The sequence below is a fragment of the Coregonus lavaretus genome (genome assembly GCF_964263955.1).
Source record: "Coregonus lavaretus genome assembly, chromosome: 3".
In the NCBI taxonomy this organism is placed as follows: Eukaryota; Metazoa; Chordata; class Actinopteri; order Salmoniformes; family Salmonidae; genus Coregonus; species Coregonus lavaretus.
The window spans coordinates 12,012,359-12,034,333 of record NC_139990.1 but is presented as its reverse complement, the minus strand read 5'-3'; the positions used below and the strand labels follow the sequence as shown (position 1 = coordinate 12,034,333).

General features: G+C 44.8%; 1 protein-coding gene across 1 annotated transcript in view; it reads left to right on the top strand.

Annotated features, from left to right (window-relative positions):
* Positions 1 to 205: 205 nt before the first annotated feature.
* Positions 206 to 21,975, top strand: part of LOC311114653 (E3 ubiquitin-protein ligase TRIM71-like) — a gene marked incomplete at both ends in the record, with an annotated part of 37,767 nt that continues 15,997 nt past the window's right edge. The window contains one exon of the mRNA XM_084157219.1: positions 206 to 967. Within this exon, the coding sequence (XP_084013345.1) occupies positions 206 to 967 (762 nt within the window). The remainder of the gene's footprint in view (positions 968 to 21,975) is intronic.

The window sequence follows — 21,975 nt, the reverse complement described above, 5'->3', positions numbered from 1 at the left end:
ATTTTTTTGAGATAACACCTATAGGCCTATCCTATGTATGTCTATTTTGACTGTAAAAAACAACATATCTACCTCAAGAACCTCAGCCTGTTTTCCACAGAAGAGAACACAAGGGGAGAAACAAACATATGTATCCCAAATGAATACCTCAGTAATACCTCAGTGGATGTTCTTATAAAGTGTAGCCTTGTTTAAAACCCCTCAGATGGCTTCATTCTCAGACTCCGACCTGCAAACCTGTCCTCTCTGCAAGGAGCTCTGCGGCTCCTCCTCCACTCCTATTTCCTCCAACTCCTCCACCTCATCCTCCTCCTCTCATTCCTCCTTGTCGTCCTCCTCCTCCCGGCGCCTCCATGTTCTCCCCTGCCTCCACGCTTTCTGCAGGCAGTGTCTGGAGGGCCAGCGCAGCCCTGGGGACCCTCTCAAACTCTGCTGCCCCACCTGCAATCAGAAGGTCTCCATCTCCGAAGCCGGAGTGGACTCCCTCCCTTCCTCCAACTTCCTCTTCAGTAACCTTCTGGACGTGGTGGTGAGCACCGAGGAGCAACTCCAACTCGGCCAGAATACGAACGGCCACCACCGGGGGGTCGGTGTGGGCTCCATACCCGGGTTCCACCACCCCCACGGCGGGCTCCTCCGCCCACACCGCCTGGGAGAGCCCCAATGCAGCTCCTGTGACGAGGGGAACCCGGCCAGCTCCCACTGCCTGGACTGCCAGGAGTACCTGTGTGATAACTGCGTCCGCGCCCACCAGAGGGTCCGGCTGACCAAGGACCACTTCATCGAGAGGCTGGCTGAGAGCCTGCACCAGCACCAAGCGGATCGAGGCAAGGCCAGCCCCATCGGAGGAGTTGGAGAAGGAGGGGGAGGTGTGGGCGTCTCCCTGGCCCAGTCCTTTCACTACAACTTCTCACTGCTACCTTTGTTCCAGGACAGGATGAGCTTCTGTCAGAACCACGACAACGAGGTAGGGACACACACTTGCACACACATACACACACACATTCAAATGATAATGAGGTCTGGGCCTAGAGTATATGGCACAGGAGGTAGTGCCTTCACTCTGTGGATCCACAGGGTTTCTGGGTTGAGCACTGCTTCACTACGCTGTTCTCCCTAAATCACTACGCTGCAGCTATAGGCTTAGTCCTTACAGCTGGTCTTCATATGGCCATAGGTGTGGACTTTAGACCCTCTCACATTAGCACTCTGTGCACACACACACACACTCACACACACACAGCCATGTCAAAAACAAACACCAACATAAACTGTTTAAAGCCCAGCAGTTCTGTCTGTAATGCCAGCTAGTTGAGTGATACCAGGCAGCCTTACCCCTGACCCCCTGGTACCACAGTGTAATAGCATTATCTGTGTAGTAACCACACACACACACACCACACAAACACAGTGTAATAGCATTATCTGTGTAGTAACCACACACACACACACACACCACACAAACACAGTGTAATAGTATTACAGTAAGTGTGTCGTAGCCAGGGCCTTACGGAGGGCCATATGGCCTGGAGTTCAAAGACGAGCTCAGTGGCTTTTCACCTACTTCCCTGGAGACACAGGCAGGCATGTGCACTGTACACACCAGCCAGAGGGAGAGGCATCTCAATCCACATATGTTTCGCTGACAGCATAGAACCCATAGGCAGAGGGAAGAGAAGACTAGTGGCTCGGCGAGGGAGTAGAGAGGGCGACCAATAAAAACATTTAAAAAAAACATGCAACTGGAACTTGGTTACTGTGATATCTGTAGTGGTCAAGGAGAGACATTCCACAAGAGCAACATTACTTAAAAGCAAGTCTTCGTTGTCCTCACTCATTATTATAGGTATTGTTTACCAGATGGCTTCTGTTGGAGGGAGTGACTCACACACACACACATACATCATATACACACACATCATACATACACATAACATTGCCAGTAAGGGCTCTGTTTTCCAGTAATGACTCACTCAATGGTGTGTTTGAACTGTGATGTCTCTGCCTCTAGTCCTCCAGCTGATGATTAGTTCTAGTGTTCATCTTCCTATCTCACCCCTCCTCTCACCCTGCCTCACCCCTCCTCTCACCCTACCTCACCCCTCATCTCACCCTGCCTTACCCTACCTCTCCTCTCACCCTATCTGACCCCTCCTCTCACCCTGCCTCACCCCTCCTCTCACCCTGCCTCACCCCTCATCTCACCCTGCCTTGCCCTACCTCTCCTCTCACCCTACCTCACCCCTCCTCTCACCCTACCTCACCCCTCATCTCACCCTGCCTTACCCTACCTCTCCTCTCACCCTATCTGACCCCTCCTCTCACCCTGCCTCACCCCTCCTCTCACCCTACATCACTCCTCAGCTCACCCTGCCTTACCCTACCTCTCCTCTCACCCTATCTGACCCCTCCTCTCACCCTGCCTCACCCCTCAGCTCACCCTGCATCACCCCTCAGCTCACCCTGCCTTACCCTACCTCTCCTCTCACCCTATCTGACCCCTCCTCTCACCCTGCCTCACCCCTCCTCTCACCCTATCTGACCCCTCCTGTCACCCTGCCTCACCCCTCCTCTCACCCTATCTGACCCCTCCTGTCACCCTGCCTCACCCCTCCTCTCACCCTACATCACCCCTCATCTCACCCTGCCTTACCCTACCTCTCCTCTCACCCTATCTGACCCCTCCTCTCACCCTGCCTCACCTCTCCTCTCACCCTATCTGACCCCTCCTGTCACCCTGCCTCACCCCTCCTCTCACCCTACCTCACCCCTCCTCTCCCTGAGGGCAGATACACACACAGTGACCCAGTTCTCCAACCTTTGCCCTACACACTGGGGTCTGTACGCAGATGAGGAAGATCAGTACAAAGAGGAAACGTTCCCCTTTGATCTATAGAGACTCTGGACCACCATCAACCGCACTGACCAGATGGCTTCACACACACTGCCCCCTTTCCATGCACATACATTCGCAAACACTATATGCACAAGTAAAAATGCACACAAACACACACACACACTCACTATATGCACACACACACACACACTAGACACAGACAAACTAGACACACTCACACACACACGACACACTGGAGTTGGAGGCAGGGGTTGGGGGTAGAGTTGAGTAGTGTAAAGTGTTGGTTGGTTGGTATTCAAGTGGGGATGGTCTCTTCTTTTACAGGCCAATGTGGAATGTGAGTTGTTTGGAAATGGACAGCTATGTGTCTAGTGTGTGTGTGGTGTGTGTGTGTGTGTGAGCGTGCACTCACACACCACACACGTGTAACCGACTCCCCTCTTGGAAGTCTTGGATCGGAGAGTGGGGAATGTTTGGGGGGTGGGGCAGAAAATCTAGTGTCGGGAATGCTGTTTGTCCAGAATACACACACACACACACCAGTACGCATGAGAGTGAAGCCACCTACTACTCCTCCTGTAAGTTGCTCTGGATAAGAGTGTCTGCTAAATGACTTATACTAAACAAAAATATAAACCCAACATGCAACAATTTCAACGATAGTTACAGTTCAATTGAAATAAATTCATTAGTGTCTAATCTATGGATTTCACATGACTGGGCAGGGGCACAGCCATGGGTGGGCCTGGGAGGGCATAGGCCCACCCACTGGGGAGCCAGGCCCAGCCAATCAGAATGAGTTTTTCCCCACAAAAGGGCTTTATTACAGACAGAAATACTCCTCAGTTTCATCAGCTGTCCGGGTGGCTGGTTTCAGACGATCCCGCAGGTGAAGAAGCCGGATGTGAATGGCCTGGGCTGGCGTGGTTACACATGGTCTGCGGTTGTGAGGCCGGTTGGACGTACTGCCAAATTCTCTAAAACGATGTTGGAGGCAGCTTATGGTAAAGAAATTAACATTCAATTATCTGGCAACAGCTCTGGTGGACATTCATTCAGCATGCCAATTGCACGCTCCCTCAAAACATGAGAGGTCTGTGGCATTGTGTTGTGTGACCAAACTGCACATTTTAGAGTCCCCAGCGCAAGGTGCACCAGTGTAATGATCATGCTGTTTAGTCAGCTTCTTGATATGTCACACCTGTCAGGTGGATGGATTATCTTGGCAAAGGAGATATGCTCACTAACAGGGATATAAACAAATTTGTGCACAAACTTTGAGAGAAATACGCTTTTTTTTTGTTGTGCGTCATGAAACATGGAACCAACACTTTGCTTTTATATTTTTGTTCAGTGTAAATATAAATGTAAAATGTAACATCTCGCGAGAGAAAGGGAGAGTTTGAATTCCACAGACTAGGTCTCACTAACTCTACCTGTTTGAAAACTTTGTCAAAATGTTAGTGAACAAATATGCATACGAATGATTTTAATCATATTCCTCACAACTGATCAATGACTCCATACTCTATAGCCCTCAAACTCAACTCTGGACCTCGAAGCCAGTTCCACTGCGTTTTGTCATTGTTCCCCTCTAATCATGAACTGATTTAGACCTGGAACACCAGGTGGGTGCAATTAATTATCAGGTAGAACAGAAAACCAGCAGGCTTCGGACCTCATAGGGTAAAGGTTGAATACCCCTGCTCTATAGTGATATCTATTGAACAGAAAGTCATTGTGATGTCATTGTGTTCCTTGCTGGTCTGAATATTTGCCATGGCTAGAGTTTCTCTCCTATTTCTATGTGTGTAATATGATTTCATGCTTTTAATTCACCACTAAGACACAAATTCCAATATAAATGAAACTTCTGCAGCTTGGGAATGGGTAATATTATGTTTTAAAAATAGGGCTCACTACTAGTCCAAATAATGATTTCAGTTGGTCAGATTGATTTATGGATTCATTGCAGGATAAAGGGTTTGCCGTTAGAATGTTGTTGTGCTTTATAGTTAGTCGTCATGGTGGTCAGCTTGTCTGTGGTCAACATCTTTTCCGTTATATGATAACTACTTGGTTGGGTAAGATGGAGTAGCCCACACACTGAGGGGATTAGATTAATGCCCCGGGTGAACCGGGTTAGCTTTGATTGCATTGGTTTTGGAACCGGGCGGAATCCCGGCCGTGAGCCAGTTACCCCGTTTTGGCTGACAAAACAAAAGTGACCACAATAGGTGAAGCAGTAATGCAGGAGTAATGAGTAGGATTCTGGGTTTTCACATGCTTTATCTGCCTTCCCAATACAAACTAGTTTGAAAATTCAAACATATGTTTTATATAAAATGTTTCTTAATGACGCATGCCTTGTTGACAACATGACCGAGCGGCGCAGATTACTGCTTGATTTGAGAAGGGCGCTCTCCTCCCTCACCGCTTTTGCCCATTCACATCACCGGCCATAGCCCGGTGCACCGCGTTTCAGCTTTATCAAACTCCCTTACTGATAAGCGTGTGTGTGCGTATCTGTCAGATCCCTGTCATCTCTTCTTCTCATGGGCTCTGTCATGCTGTGTAAGCAATGTTGATGGAAAATTGGATGTGTACACACACACACACAGCTCTGTCCAAAGGAGGAGCTATGCTATTGAAATGTCGTCATTATTTTCACCCCCAGCACACACACTTCCCATCTCTGGGTCTTTTTTTAGCTGAGGGTCAGAGGTAAGGGGTGAAGGGTCACTGGGTTAGGCTGGGGGAGGGACAGACACACACACACACACACAAAATCTGCACTATACGGATGAGGCCAAAGATTTTAACTAATCGGTTTCATGCCCTCTCCCCCTACCCCCTCTGTCCCATGGGAGGTAGGTTTTACACATGGGCCTATTGTTTTAATGAAGAGGAGTGTCTTTGCATTGTAGCTCAGTGTAACACCCATTTCCACATCAACACACAAGTCACTCTCATTGTTACTCTTTCTTCACACACCTCCCCCAACCTCTCTCCATTTCCTTGTCTACTGGCTGATCAGTATGTTCAGCTACTACTACTACTGGTTGTTAGGCTAAAACCAGTTCTAGAGAATAAAAAAAAACACTTACACACACACACACATTTTGCATAACACCCGCTATAACATCTGCTAAACTGTGTACGCAACAAATACAATTTGATTTGATACACACACACCATTGTGTTGATGGTGCCCAGCAGGATTGGATTGCAGCTATCTGGCCTCCCACAGAGTCTATTTCTTTGTCGCACTGAAATTATTCCCCAAGAGAACGACTGGCTTTAGGTTCCTACTGCCAGAACACGATCAGAGAGAACACATCAGAAAGGAGAGCTTTATCTGACAAACACTCACACACACACACACACACACACAGTCAGTTTGTGAGGCCTTAGGAGGAAACTCGACCCAAAGCTGAGACCGATACAAGAGCAAAGGAATTCCCGTAACTCAATTTGGGCCTCCTCAAGCTCTCTCACACACACACACACACACACACACACACACACACACACACACACACACACACACACACACACACACACACACACACACACACACACACACACACACACTTGTATATAAAAACACACAAATACACATCTGGGATTTCCCCAGCTCTCTGCAGTTCTGTGTTTCTCATCAGCAGTATGTTGAAGACAATGGTGATTATTCCTTCATATGAAGGTGATGGAGGGGCTGTTGACTGTCAATACACCTCATTGAATATACCTTTCTGTCTGGCCTGGGTGTGTTTGTGGAGGGCAGGCATTGAAGTTTCAGAGTTTCTCCTTCTTTGTGTATCTTCCATCTGTGGGCATTTATCCTCTGAAGATGTGTGTGTGTGTGTGTTTCTGAGCGGCCAGCAGAGTTAGATTATGTGAAGTCGGAATTCCAGGGTCTTAATTCACAACATGTGCTTCACAATTAGAGAACTGCCCCAATGTGTGCTTGCTCGTGCGTGTGTGAGTGAGCGTATCTGTGTGTGTCCCTTTGTTGCGTTCCCCTCTGACAACACAACTTATTTTCTGTCTTAGAGAGCTTCTTTCTTCTTAGTCTACTCTCTTCTTCTTTGTCATAATTTCTTTAACCTGGTGATCTCATCGGGATTAAAAACATTGTCAGTAGTTGTTTGTGTCGTTGGTGTGTACACACACTGTCATTAATATGAAGCTTATTTATATCGACGGCATATTTTTCTGTGTGCGTCTCTTGCGTGCATATGTGTGTACTATGATACTCTTTGCACACCGAGGCATGCACTGACTTGGAAGTGTCAGCTTCCTTGTGTAAGCAGGACACTTCCATGTACGGGTCACTCTCTTTAGGCAGACACGCTGGCATGTGTGTTGTGCCTATGATGTGTGTCTGTATGTATGTGTGTGCATGTATGTATGTGTGTTTATGTGTGTGTGTGTGTGTCAGGTCTCATTGTGTCACTGTGATGGAGGATATCTGCCTGACCCTTGACCTTACAGACACAGCTCCTACACACACATGTCAGACAAGTAAAACAAAATACCTACCAGCTGCTTCAGTACTCTTTCACACACCCAACTTTGCTCCGGCAACTGAGTTAGGAAGGACGCCTGTATCTTTGTAGCGACTGGGTGTATTGATAAGCCATCCAACTGAGTTAGGAAGGACGGCTGTATCTTAATAACGTCACCATGCTCAAATGGATATTCAATGTTATGTATTTTTTTACCCATCTACCAATAGGTGCCCTTCTTTGCGAGGCATTTGAAAACCTCCCTGGCCTTTGTGGTTGAATCTGTGTTTGAAATTCACTGCTCGACTGGGGGACCTTATAGATAATTGTATGTGTGAGGTACAGAGATGAGGTAGTCATTCAAAAATCATGGTAAACACTATTGGTAACACTTTACAATAAGGTTCCATTTATAAAGGGGTTATAATTACATTATTAACTGTTATTTAATCATTTGTAAATGCATTATAAACTCAAGACATTTCATCTTTTCATTTTGTATTAATTTGCGAACAATTCTAAAAACTTTGACTTTATGGGATATTGTGTGTAGATCAGTAATACAAAATATCAATTTCATCCATTTTAAATTCAGGAATAAATTTAGAAAATGCTGTAATGTAACAAAATATGGAAAAGTGAAGAGGTGTGAATAATTTCTGAAGGCACTGTAGCTGAAGGCACACCTATATACAATAAAAGCAACATACATTTGGAATCAAGCCATGAATAAATAAATGAAGGTGTTAGAATGGTGTGTGTGTGTGCACGTGTGTGTGCACCGCCACACCAGAGGCAGGTACAGTGCATTCAGAAAGTATTCAGACCCCTTGACTTTTTCCACATTTTGTTACGTTACAGCCTTATTCTAAAATTGAGGACATTCAGAGACTTGTCCCGAAGCCACACCTGTGTTGTCTTGGCTATGTGCTGTTGGAATGTGAACCTTCGCCCCAGTCTGAGGTCCTGAGCGCTCATCAAGGATCTCTCTGTACTTGACTGTATCCTGACTAGTCTCCCAGTCCCTGCCGCTGAAAAACATCCTCACAGCATGACACTGCCACCACCATGCTTCACCTTTCGGGATGGTGCCAGGTTTCCTCCAGATGTGACACCTGTCATTCAGGCCAAAGAGTTCAATCTTGGTTTCATCAGACCAGATAATCTTGTTTCTCATGGTCTGAGAGTCTTTAGCTGCCTTTTGGTAAACTCCAAGCGGGCTGTCATGTGCCTTTTACTGAGGAGTGGCCACTCTACCATAAAGGCCTGATTGGTGGAGGGCTGCGGAGATGGTTGTCCTTCGGGAAGTTTCTCCCATCTCCACAGAGGAACTCTGGCTCTGTCAGAGTGACCATCGGGTTCTTGGTCACCTCCCTGACCAAGGCCTTTCTCCCCCAATTGCTCAGTTTGGCCGGGTGGCCAGCTCTAGGAAGAGTCTTGGGGGTTCCAAACTTCTTCCATTTAAGAATGATGGAGGCCACTGTGTTCTTGGGGACCTTCAATGCTGCAGACATTTTTTGCTACCCTTCCCCACATCTGTGCCTTGACACAATCCTGTCTCTGAGCTTTACGTACAATTCCTTCGACCTCATGGCTTGGTTTTTGCTCTGACATGCACTGTCAACTGTGGGACCTTATATAGACAGGTGTGTGCCTTTCCAAATCATGTCCATTCAATTGAATTTACCACAGGTAGACTCCAATCAAGTTGTAGAAACATCTCAAGGATAACCAATGGGAACAGGATGCACCTGTGCTGAATTTCGAGTCTCATAGCAAAGGGTCTGAATACTTATGTAAATAAGGTATTTCAGTTTTTTATTTTTAATACATTTGCAAACATTTCTAAAAACCAGTTTTTGCTTTTTCATTATGGGGTATTGTGTGTAGATTGATGAGGATTTGTATTTATTTAATCCATTTTAGAATAAGGCTGTAACATAACAAATGTGGAAAAAGTCAAGGGGTCTGAATACTTTCCGAATGCACTGTAAGTTAGTCAGACTCCCTCTCTCTATACCCTCATCCTTTCCTCGCTCTCCTCCCTCTATTCCTCACTCCCCTTTTCCCTGCATGCCTCCTACAATCCATATCTGGAGGCATATGAGGAACTGTACCTTGTAACTAATGTGAGATCTGTCCAGTCCTGTACAGTTATCATCATACCTTTCTGTCCATCTTTGTTATTGTTGACCCTGCTGGGCTGAGGCATGCTAACAAAGAAACAAGTCCTTACAGCTTGTGGCAGAGTACACGTTTGCGTTGGAGTGTGCGTGCATGTCTGTGTATGAGACAGAGAGGGAGGAATGGAAAGAAACTCTATCCAAATCCAATTTTACAGCCCTCTAACCAATTGTACTATTATGTGTGTTTTTTCACGTTATTTGTCATTTATTCTGTACATAATGTTTCTGCCATCGTCTCTTATAACCAAAAAGAGCTTCTGGATATCAGGACAGCGATTATTCACCTCGTATTGGACAAAGATTTTTTCTTCAACGAGGCGACCGCGAAGGATATCCTACAGACACCCGACAAGGCCCAAATTCCCGTAATTCGCAGGAGAAAGAGACTGAGATATCGTGGACGTAGGTCGGGGTGCCTCGTAAGGATCCGACGGCGAGCGAGTAAACTGCCTCTTCCATCAATCCTATTAGCCAATCTTCAATCATTGGAAAATAAATTAGATGACCTACGATTACGCTTATCCTACCAACAGGACATAAAAAACTGTAATATCTTATATTTCACCGAGTCGTGGCTGAACGACGACATGGACAACATACAGCTAGCGGGCTATACACTACATCGGCAGGATAGGTCTGTGTATATTTGAAATAACAGCTGGTGCACAAAATCAAATACTAAGGAAGTCTCAAGGTTTTGCTCGCCTGAGGTAGAGTACCTTATGATGAGCTGTAGACCACACTATTTACCAAGAGAGTTTTCATCTATATTTTTCATAGCTGTCTATTTACCACCACAAACCAATGCTGGCATTAAGATTGCACTCAATGAGCTGTATAAGGCCATAACTAAACAGGAAAACGCTCATCCAGAGGCAGCGCTCCTAGTGGCCGGGGACTTTAATGCAGGGAAACTTAAATCCGTTCTACCTAATTTCTACAAGCATGTTAAATGTGCAACCAGAGGGAAAAAATCTCTAGACCACCTTTACTCCACACACAGAGACGCATACAAAGCTCTCCCTCGCCCTCAATTAGGCAAATCTGACCATAACTCTATCCTCCTGATACCTGATTATAAGCAAAAACTAAAGCAGGAAGCACCAGTGACTCGGTTAATAAAAAAGTGGTCAGATGACGCAGATGCTAAGCTACAGGACTGTTTTGCTAGCACAGACTGGAACATGTTCCGGGATTCTTCAGATAGCATTGAGGAGTACACCACATCAGTCACTGGCTTCATCAATAAGTGCATCGATGACGTCGTCCCCACAGTGACCGTACGTACATACCCCAACCAGACGTACATACCCCAACCAACTTTTAAGCAGGTCAACATTCACAAGTCCTCAGGGCCAGACGGATTACCAGGACGTGTACTCCGAGCATGTGCTGACCAACTGGCAAGTGTCTTCGCCGACATTTTCAACATGTCCCTGACTGAGTCTGTAATACCAACATGTTTCAAGCAGACCACCATAGTCCCCGTGCCCAAGGACACTAAGATAACTTGCCTAAATGACTACCGACCCGTAGCACTAACGTCTGTAGCCATGAAGTGCTTTGAAACGCTGGTCAAGGCTCACATCAACACCATTATCCCATTATCCCAGAAACCATAGACCCACTCCAATTTGCATACCGCCCCAACAGATCCACAGATGATGCAATCTCTATTGCACTCCACACTGCCCTTTCCCACCTGGACAAGAGGAACACCTACGTGAGAATGCTATTCATTGACTACAGCTCAGCGTTCAACACCATAGTGCCCTCAAAGCTCATCACTAAGCTAAGGACCCTGGGACTAAACACCTCCCTCTGCAACTGGATCCTGGACTTCCTGATGGGCCGCCCCCAGGTGGTAAGGGTAGGTAACAACACATCTGCCACGCTGATCCTCAACACGGGGGCCCCTCAGGGGTGCGTGCTCAGTCCCCTCCTGTACTCCCTGTTCACTCATGACTGCATGGCCAGGCACGACTCCAACACCATCATTTAAGTTTGCCGACGACACAACAGTGGTAGGCCTGATCACCGACAACGATGAAACAGCCTGTAGGGAGGAGGTCAGAGACCTGGCCGTGTGGTGCCAGGATAACAACCTCTCCCTCAACGTGACCAAGACAAAGGAGATGATTGTGGACTACAGGGGAAAAAAAGAGGACTGAGCACGCCCCCATTCTCATCAACGGGGCTGTAGTGGAACAGGTTGAGAGCTTGAAGTTCCTTGGTGTCCACATCACCAACGAACTATAATGGTCCAAACACATCAAGACAGTCGTGAAGAGGGCACGACAAAGCCTATTCCCCCTCAGGAGACTGAAAAGATTTGGCATGGGTCCTCAGATCCTCAAAAAGTTCTACAGCTGCACCATCGAGAACATCCTGACTGGTTGCATCACTGCCTGGTATGGAAACTGCTCGGCCTCCGACCGCAAGACACTACAGAGGTTAGTGCGTACGGGCCAGTACATCACTGGGGCCAAGCTTCCTGCCATCCAGGACCTCTATACCAGGCGGTGTCAGAGGAAGGCCCTCAAAATTGTCAAAGACTCCAGCCACCCTAGTCATAGACTGTTCTCTCTGCTACCGCACGGCAAGCGGTACCAGAGCGCCAAGTCTAGGTCCAAAAGGTTTCTCAACAGCTTCTACCCCCAAGCCATAAGACTCCTGAACAGCTAATCACGGCTACCCGGACTATTTGCAACCCCACCCCATCTTTTTACGCTGCTGCTACTCTGTTAATTATTTACGCATAGTCACTTTACCTCTACCCACATGTACATATTACCTCAACTACCTCAATTAGCCGGTGACCCCGCACATTGACTCTGCACAGGTACCCCCCTGTATATCGCCTCCCTACTGTTATTTTAGTTTACTTCTGCTCTTTTTTTCTCAACACTTTTTTGTTGTTGTTGTTTTATTTGTACTTTTTTATTAAGAAATACATGCATTGTTGGTTAAGGGCTGTAAGTAAGCATTTCACGGTAATGTCTACACCTGTTGTATTCGGTGCATGTGGCAAATAAAATTTGATTTGATTTGAATTGAACTTGTGAACTCTGTATTCAGAGAAATACTCTATGTAAAATATTCTTAGCCCTTGTGGACAAATAGTAGTATTCAGAGCTCGTCTTATATGATGTGTCCTCCCGTCAGTTACAGTCACTGGTCCACTTGTTTCACAAGTTCTCTGTTTTCAATCAGGGTATAGATATAGCTGTGGTATCTGGGGCTGTGTCAGATTTGTTATTCAGAGAAAAGGACTCAATTACCCATTTCAGACAGAAGATGTGGTATACTACCTCTAAAAAATATAAGGCAATGATAAAAGAATGGCGCCGGACGGGATGGCTGCCGTTTTAAGGACTCCTAACCAATTGTGCTATTTTGTGTGTGTTTACGTATTGTTTGTAACTTATTTTGTACATAATGTTGACGCTACCGTCTCTTATGACCGAAAAGAGCTTCTGGATATCAGAACAGCGATTACTCACCTCGAACTGGATGAAGATTTTTTCTATAATGAGTCTGACGCGAAGGATATAATGTTGCTCCCAGCCAAGGCCCAAATCCCCGTCATTCGCATTAAGAAAATGAGGAAATACAGGGGGCGCAGATCAGGGTGCCTTGTGAGAATTCGTCGGCGAGTGGGTAACCCGCCTCTACCATCCGTTCTATTGGCCAACGTGCAGTCACTGGAGAATAAACTGGATGAGCTCCGTTCGAGACTATCCTACCAACGGGACATTAAAACCTGTAATATCTTATGTTTCACTGAGTCGTGGCTGAATGACGACACAGATAATATACAGTTGGCTTGGTTTTCCGTGCATCGGCAGGACAGAACAGCTACGTCCGGTAAGACGTGGGGTGGGAGTGTGTGTCTATTTGTCAATAACAGCTGGTGCGCGATGTCTAATATTAAGGTAGTCTCGAGGTTTTGCTCGCCTGAGGTAGAGTACCTCATGATAAGCTGTAGACCACACTATCTACCAAGAGCGTAGCCGTCTATTTACCACCACAAACTGAATCTGGCACTAAGACTGCACTCAACAAGTTGTATAAGGCCATAAGCAAACAAGAAAATGCTGATCCAGAAGCGGCGCTCCTAGTGGCTTTAATGCAGGCAAACTTAAATCTGTTTTACCTCATTTCTACCAGCATGTCACATGTGCAACCAGAGGAGAAAAAAAACTCTAGACCACCTTTACTCCACACACTGAGACACATACAAAGCTCTCCCTCGCACTCCATTTGGCAAATCTGACCATCATTCTATCCTCCTGATTCCTGCTTACATTGACTTGCTCAATATGGAGGTGGTCAGATGACGCGGATGCTACGCTACAGGACTGTTTTGCTAGCACAGACTGGAATATTTTCCGGGATTCATCCAATGGCATTGAGGAGTATACCACCTCAGTCACCGGCTTCATCAATAAGTGCATCGACGACGTCGTTCCCACAGTGACCGTACGTACATATCCGAACCAGAAGCCATGGATTACAGGCAACTACCGCACCGAGCTAAAGGCTAGAGCTGCCGCTTTCAAGTAGCGGGACACTAATCCGGACGCTTATAAGAAATCACGCTATGCCCTCAGACGAACCATCAAACAGGCAAAATGGTAAATACAGGACTAAGATTGAATCCTACTACACCGGCTCTGATGCTCGTCGGATGTGGCAGGGCTTGCAAAGTATTACAGACTACCATGGAAACCCAGCCGCGAGCTGCCCAGTGACGCGAGCCTACCATACGGGCTAAATGCCTTTTTTATGCTCGCTTCGAGGTAAGCAACACTGAAGCATGCATGAGAGCACCAGCTGTTCCGGGCGACTGTGTGATCACGCTCTCTGTAGCCGATGTGAGCAAGACCTTTAAACAGAACAACATTCACATGGCTGCGGGGCCAGACGGATTACCAGGACGTGTACTCAGAGCAATGTGCGGACCAACTGGCAAATGTCTTCACTGACATTTTCAACCTCCCCCAGACCGAGTCTGTAATACCTACACGTTTAAAAAAGACCGCCATAGTCCCTGTGCCCAAGAAAGCGAAGGTAACCTGCCTAAATGACTATCGTTGGTAGCCATGAAGTGCTTTGATAGGCTGGTCATGGCTCACATCAACACCATCATCCCGGAAACCCTAGACCCACTCCAATTCGCATACCGCCCCAACAGATCCACAGATGACGCAATCTCAAATGCACTCCACACTGCCCTTTTCCACCTGGACCAAAGGAACACCTATGTGAGAATGCTGTTCATTGACTACAGCTCAGCATTCAACACCATAGTGCTTTAATCTTTTACTTTTTTACTTTCGTTTATTTAGTAAATATTTTCTTAACTATAATTTCTTAAAACTACATTATTGGTTAAGGGCTTGTAAGTAAGCATTACACCTGTTCGGCACATGTGACAAATAACATTTGATTTGATTTGATATGATGCCCCTTATTAAAAAAACAAAGTATGGGGTAGATCAGCTTTAATATTGCAGATAGATTGTAACTTCCATTAATGTAATTGTCTGCAATTCCCCATATGTTTTTTTCCTGCAAATATATATACAGTGGGGGAAAAAAGTATTTAGTCAGCCACCAATTGTGCAAGTTCTCCCACTTAAAAAGATGAGAGAGGCCTGTAATTTTCATCATAGGTACACGTCAACTATGACAGACAAATTGAGAAAAAAAATCCAGAAAATCACATTGTAGGATTTTTAATGAATTTATTTGCAAATTATGGTGGAAAATAAGTATTTGGTCAATAACAAAAGTTTCTCAATACTTTGTTATATACCCTTTGTTGGCAATGACACAGGTCAAACGTTTTCTGTAAGTCTTCACAAGGTTTTCACACAATGTTGCTGATATTTTGGCCCATTCCTCCATGCAGATCTCCTCTAGAGCAGTGATGTTTTGGGGCTGGGGCTGTCGCTGAGCAACACAGACTTTCAACTCCCTCCAAAGATTTTCTATGGGGTTGAGATCTGGAGACTGGCTAGGCCACTCCAGGACCTTGAAATGCTTCTTACGAAGCCACTCCTTCGTTGCCCGGGCGGTGTGTTTGGGATCATTGTCATGCTGAAAGACCCAGCCACGTTTCATCTTCAATGCCCTTGCTGATGGAAGGAGGTTTTCACTAAAAATCTCACGATACATGTCTGTCATAGTTGACGTGTACCTATGATGAAAATTACAGGCTTCTCTCATCTTTTTAAGTGGGAGAACTTGCACAATTGGTGGCTGACTAAATACTTTTTCCCCCACTGTACACTACCAGTCAAAAGTTTTGACACACCTACTCATTCAAGAGTTTTTCTTTATTTTTACTATTTTTTACATTGTAGAATAATAGTGAAGACATCAAAACTATGAAATAACACGTGGAATCATGTAGTAACAAAAAAAGTGTTAAACAAATATTTGAGATTCTTCAAATAGCCACCCTTGATGACGGCTTTGCACACGCTTGGCATTCTCTTAACCAGCTTCATGAGGTAGTCACCTGGAATGCATTTCAATTAACAGGTGTGCCTTAAAAGTTAATTTGTGGAATTTCTTTCCGTCTTAATGCGTTTGAGCCACTCAGTTGTGTTGTGACAAACACAAGATACAGAAGATAGCCCTATTTGGTAAAAGATCAAGTCCATATTATGGCAAGAACAGCTCATATAAGCAAAGAGAAACGACAGTCCATCATTATTTTAAGACATGAAGGTCAGTCAATATGGAACATTTCAAGAACTTTGAAAGTTACTTCAAGTGCAGTCACAAAAACCATCAAGTGCTATGATGAACCTGGCTCTCATGAGGACTGCCACAGGAAAGGAAGACCCAGAGTTACCTCTGCTGCAGAGGATATGTTCATTAGAGTTACCAGCCTCAGAAATTGCAGCCCAAATAAATGCTTCACAGAGTTCAAGTCACAGACATATCTCAACATCAACTGTTCAGAGGGGACTGTGTGAATCAGGCCTTCATGGTCGATTTGCTGCAAAGAAACCACTACTATAGGACACCAATAAGAAGGTCGGTTAAGACATCTACTTTGTGCATGACACAAGTAATTTTTCCAACAATTGTTTACAGACAGATTATTTCACTTATAATTCACTGTATCACAATTCCAGTGGGTCAGAAGTTTATATACACTAAGTTGACAGTGCCTTTAAACAGCTTGGAAAATTCCAGAAAATGATGTCATGGCTTTAGAAGCTTCTGATAGGCTAATTGACATCATTTGAGTCAATTGGAGGTGTACCTGTGGATGTATTTCAAGGCCTACCTTCAAACTCAGTGCCTCTTTGCTTGACATCATGGGAAAATCAAAAGACATCAGCTAAGACCTCAGGAAAAAAATTGTAGACCTCCACAAGTCTGGTTCATCCTTGGGAGCAATTTTCAAACGCCTGAAGATACCACGTTCATCTGTACAAACAATAGTACGCAAGTATAAACACCATGGGACCACGCAGCCATCATACCACTCAGGAATGAGACGCGTTCTGTCTCCTAGAGATTAACGTACTTTGGTGCGAAAAGTGCAAATCAATCCCAGAACAACAGCAAAGGACCTTGTGAAGATGCTGGAGGAAACAGGTACAAAAGTATCTATATCCACAGTAAATCGAGTCCTATATCGACATAACCTGAAAGGCCGCTCAGCAAGGAAGAAGCCACTGCTCCAAAACCGCCATAAAAAAGCCAGACTACGGTTTGCAACTGCACATGGGGACAAAGATCGTACTTTTTGAGAAATGTCCTCTGGTCTGATGAAACAAAAGTAGAACTGTTTGGCCATAATGACCATTGTTATGTTTGGAGGAAAAAGGGGGTGCTTGCAAGCCGAAGAACACCATCCCAAACGTGAAGCACGGGGGTGGCAGCATCATGCTGTGGGGGTGGTTTGCTGCAGGAGGGACTGGTGCACTTCACAAAATAGATGGCATCATGAGGAAGGAAAATTATGTGGAAATCTTTAAGCAACATCTCAAGACATCAGTCAGGAAGTTAAAGCTTGGTCGCATATGGGTCTCCAAATGGACAATGACCCCAAGCATACTTCCAAAGTTGTGGCAAAATGGCTTAAGGACAACAAAGTCAAGGTATTGGAGTGGCCATCACAAAGCCCTGACCTCAATCCTATAGGCAATTTGTGGGCAGAACTGAAAAAGCGTGTGCGAGCAAGGAGGCCTACAAACCTGACTCAGTTACAGCAGCTCTGTCAGGAGGAATGGGCCAAAATTCACCCAACTTATTGTGGGAAGCTTGTGGAAGGCCACCCAACACGTTTGACTCAAGTTAAACAATTTAAAGGCAATGCTACCAAATACTAATTGAGTGTATGTAAACTTCTGACCCACTGGGAATGTGATGAAAGAAATAAAAGCTGATTCTCTCTACTATTATTCTGACATTTCACATTCTTAAAATAAAGTGGTGATCCTAACTGACCTAAGACAGGGAATTCTTACTAGGATTAAATGTCAGGAATTGTGAAAAAAACTGAGTTTAAATGTGTTGTCATATCTTTCAAACTGTGCTCTTTCACAAAAGTTCTCAACCTATAACCTATATACTTATTATGGACACAGTATGTTTTTCATTAGTTATTTTGTTGTTGTTAGTTGTTATTAGTTGTTATTAGTCCCAACCTTCAGCTCCATTCAACCCCTCCCATCTATCTCTTAACACCATCCATATTGGATTTCTATTTGCCATATATTTTTCAACTGTACTGTGATGTTTCACAAAAGTTCTGAACCCTTCTGTTCTCATTGTTTCTACAGATTGTAAATTGAAAATAATTGTTTTTGCTAAAAGTATTATTATATTATTGATCGATTGACTAATACGTTTCAGATCACCCAGTAGTGCTATCTGCAGGGTTAGCTCCAGGTAAATATTGCAATCCTTCAGCCATTCCTGGACCTGTGACCCAAAACAAGCTACAAATGGACAGTACCAAAACAAATGATCTAATGATTCTGTCTCTTCGCAGCAAAATCTGCAGAGCTGGGAAGATTGTATTCCCCATATAAATAACATTATATTGGTAGCAAGAATTTTGTACAATAATTTAAATTGAAAAATTCTAAGTTTTGAATCCGGCGTCGTTTTGCGTATCAGTTCATAAACAATTTGCCATGGAATCGGTACGTCAAAATCTATTTTGCAATCTATATGGGACGGCTGTCAATCCTTTGGTTTTTAAATGAAACTGGTATACTTTTTTATTTATCACTTTCTTGCAGGTACACCCCTTTTATGGGGGGTGGGGGGTGTTGTTAAACCATGGGGGCTGTTTTGCATTTCAAATTAGGGAGGTGTTAAACAATAGAAGTATAAATGAATTGACCTGCTAAAAAGCAGAGAACCATTCACACAGACCCAATGCCTGTATTTTGGTTACAGGGTCTGTGAAAATGCAGGAATCATGACTAGGTCTTTAGTGGGGTTTTAAATTACCCTGTTTTTTTTTTTGTTTTTTTACCACATACCTCTTTCAGATATACAAAAAAGCAGGCATGGTAAATTAGTGGCATTTTGGTCTGTGTATGAAAGGGATAATGTGAAGCAGTCATGGCTGTTCTACAAAAATGTATTTTTACAGTGTTTCTCCAAGGCAGGTAGAGTTTCTGACACCATGGTGTGATGTTACTGGCTATTCAACCCCCTCCCCCGTATCCCTTTGGCTACAAGGAATGTGAACTCCGGTCCTAACTACCACTACAATGCTATTGCTAACCTTTATATTTGTTTACCAGAGAGCTAGCCACCATGCTTGCTAACCTTTTTGTTTTATAAACCAGAGCGGTAATAGCCACCATACTGCTAACTCATTAGCTTTCTTTACCAGAGAGCTAGCAACCATGCTAACCTTATAGCAAACCAGACAGCTAGCCACCATGGTAAAATTTAGCTTTGTATACCAGAGATAGCCATTAGCCACCATGTAAATTGTTTAGCTTTATGTTACTGTTATTATTCTAATTTGAAACAAGGAGGTTTATGTGTGTGTGTGGGGGGGGGCATGTCCGGTGCACTAATGAAATACAATAACTCACTTCCCTGTAGCTCTGCTTCACTGAAAGGGTTTTTATGAATGTGTGTGTATATGAGCGAGCGTGTGTGACATCCATCCCCTTCCCAGAAGGCCCCCAGGCTTCCCAGTCCACAACCCATTTCACACACCTTTCATGTTTTCCTGCCTCTGGTGTGTGTGTGTGTGTGTGTGTATTTACGTGGGTTTATGTGTAATGTGCCCGCTTACGTGGGTGAGTGTATGTGTGACATGCAGGCATACATAGAAGGTCAAATATGTGTCATTCTCTCCTGTCATTAGCAGTTGTATCATCGCACACCATAGGGGAGGCAGATAGCCTAGCAGTTTAGAGTGTTGGGCCAGTAACCGAAAGGTTGCTGGTTTGAATCCCTGAGCCAGCAAGGTGTGAAAAATGCCCTTCTACCCTTGAGCAAGGCGGTTAACCCCCAACAACAACTGCTCCCCAGGCGCCATGGATGTTGATTTAAGGCAGCCCCCCGCACCTCTCTGAGTTAGATGTGGAAGACACAGTTTGGTTGAATGCATTCAGTTGTGCAACTGACTAGGTTTTCCTTTTCCCATAGGACCTTTTCTTTCTTTTAAAATGGTAATGCTTTATTGGGACCTGAGAGCTGAACACAGGGAGCAGAGAATAGAGCCTGGTCTTGGCTTTATGACTTTATGGTCGAGGGTCACACAGCCTGCTTAGAGGGGTCATAAACAGTTATAAAGCCTGCATAAAACAGTTACAATGGCTATACAGAAGGACAGTGGTTGTGATCAGGAGTAGATTGGGGTGGTGAGTGTGCATGACTCTGTGAATGATTTGTCTCTAAAGGCCTCCTCTGGTTCTAGAATGTTCTGTGTAGAATTTACAACCCCCGTTAACTTGGTAGCACACCTATGATGTCAGCTTTTCTCTGAAACATATCTTGTTTTTCATGTTTCTGTGTCATGTGCTTTCTGTGTGTTAGTTGTTCTCAACGCGTGTGTGTGTGTTAGTTGTTCTCAACGCGTGTGTGTGTTAGTTGTTCTCAACGCGTGTGTGTGTTAGTTGTTCTCAACGCGTGTGTGTGTTAGTTGTTCTCAACGCGTGTGTGTGTTGTGTTGTCACTCAGGCTCATGGAATGCCTAGAGAATTTGTGTGTGTTTGTTTAACTATCCTTGTCCCCTGTAGCTCAGTTGGTAGAGCATGGTGCTTGCAATGCCAGGGTTGTGGGTTCGTTTCCCACGGGGGGCCAGTATGAAAATGGAAATGTATGCACTCACTAACTGTAAGTCGCTCTGGATAAGAACGTCTGCTAAATGACTCAAATGTACCAGAAGTGCTGACAAGGATAGTAAAACAAGGAAAATTCGGTCAAGTGGGTACATTTTTTGGTCCCCACAAGGATAGTGTGTGTGTGTGATGTATTCTTGGAGGCTATGAATCTGGGGAATTGCTAGTAGATCCTGTGTGGGTCAGTCAATAATATTAAATCCATTCCAGGTGTTATGTAATCCACAAGAAACCCCAGCCGTGTGTGACTCATTGTTGCAGCTGACATGATAGTGGTGGTGAAGTCCCTATAGTAAGTGTCTTTATACAACTGGCCATGTAGTCTAGCTACAGTGAAAACATGACAACACTGTTCTCTCTATAAGTCTCTCTTTTGTAGGTAAAGGGATCTCATCTCAACATCGCAACCATGCTTGACACAACAATGGTCAAAATCCTTTAGCCAGTTTCTGTCTCTTCTCAGAAAAGCAAAACTTTTTTGTTGTTGTGTCTAATGATCAATGTAAGTAAAGGAATGCTGAATGCTCAATTATTATGTTGGTTTTTCCTCCTTCATATTGAGATATCAAAGTAGTTTTTTTGGTTAGTCCAATCTATCGGAGGTCTTTGAAAAAAGTGAAAGAAAAACAACATGATAAGAAGAGTGAAGAGCAGATGCGTTTTAGGATCTAATGATCAAGATGATTCAGCTCATTGGTTGGAGATTGAAGACTTTCTCTCCTGTCTGACCCTCACCCCTCCATCTATAATCAGCTGCATTCCATCCTTTTGTTCTGCCCTCCCCTTGGAATTTTGGAGCGGTTGAAGGGGGGGGGGGGGCTGGAGGAGGAGAAGAGAGGGATCGAGGAGAGGAGAACAGGAAGGGAGTAGCATAAAGTAAAGGAGGGTGTGTGTGAGTCATTATATCATGCCTCCCCTGGGACCGGAGCCATTATTGATGGATTGATTGCTGTTCCCACCCCCCTCCGCTCTACTCACATTGGACAACATTGATCCCTGTCGCTCCAGGATTTGTCGCTCAGCGCATATTTAATGAGTCTTTTGTAACCAATCACAGTGTATAGGAGATTTAG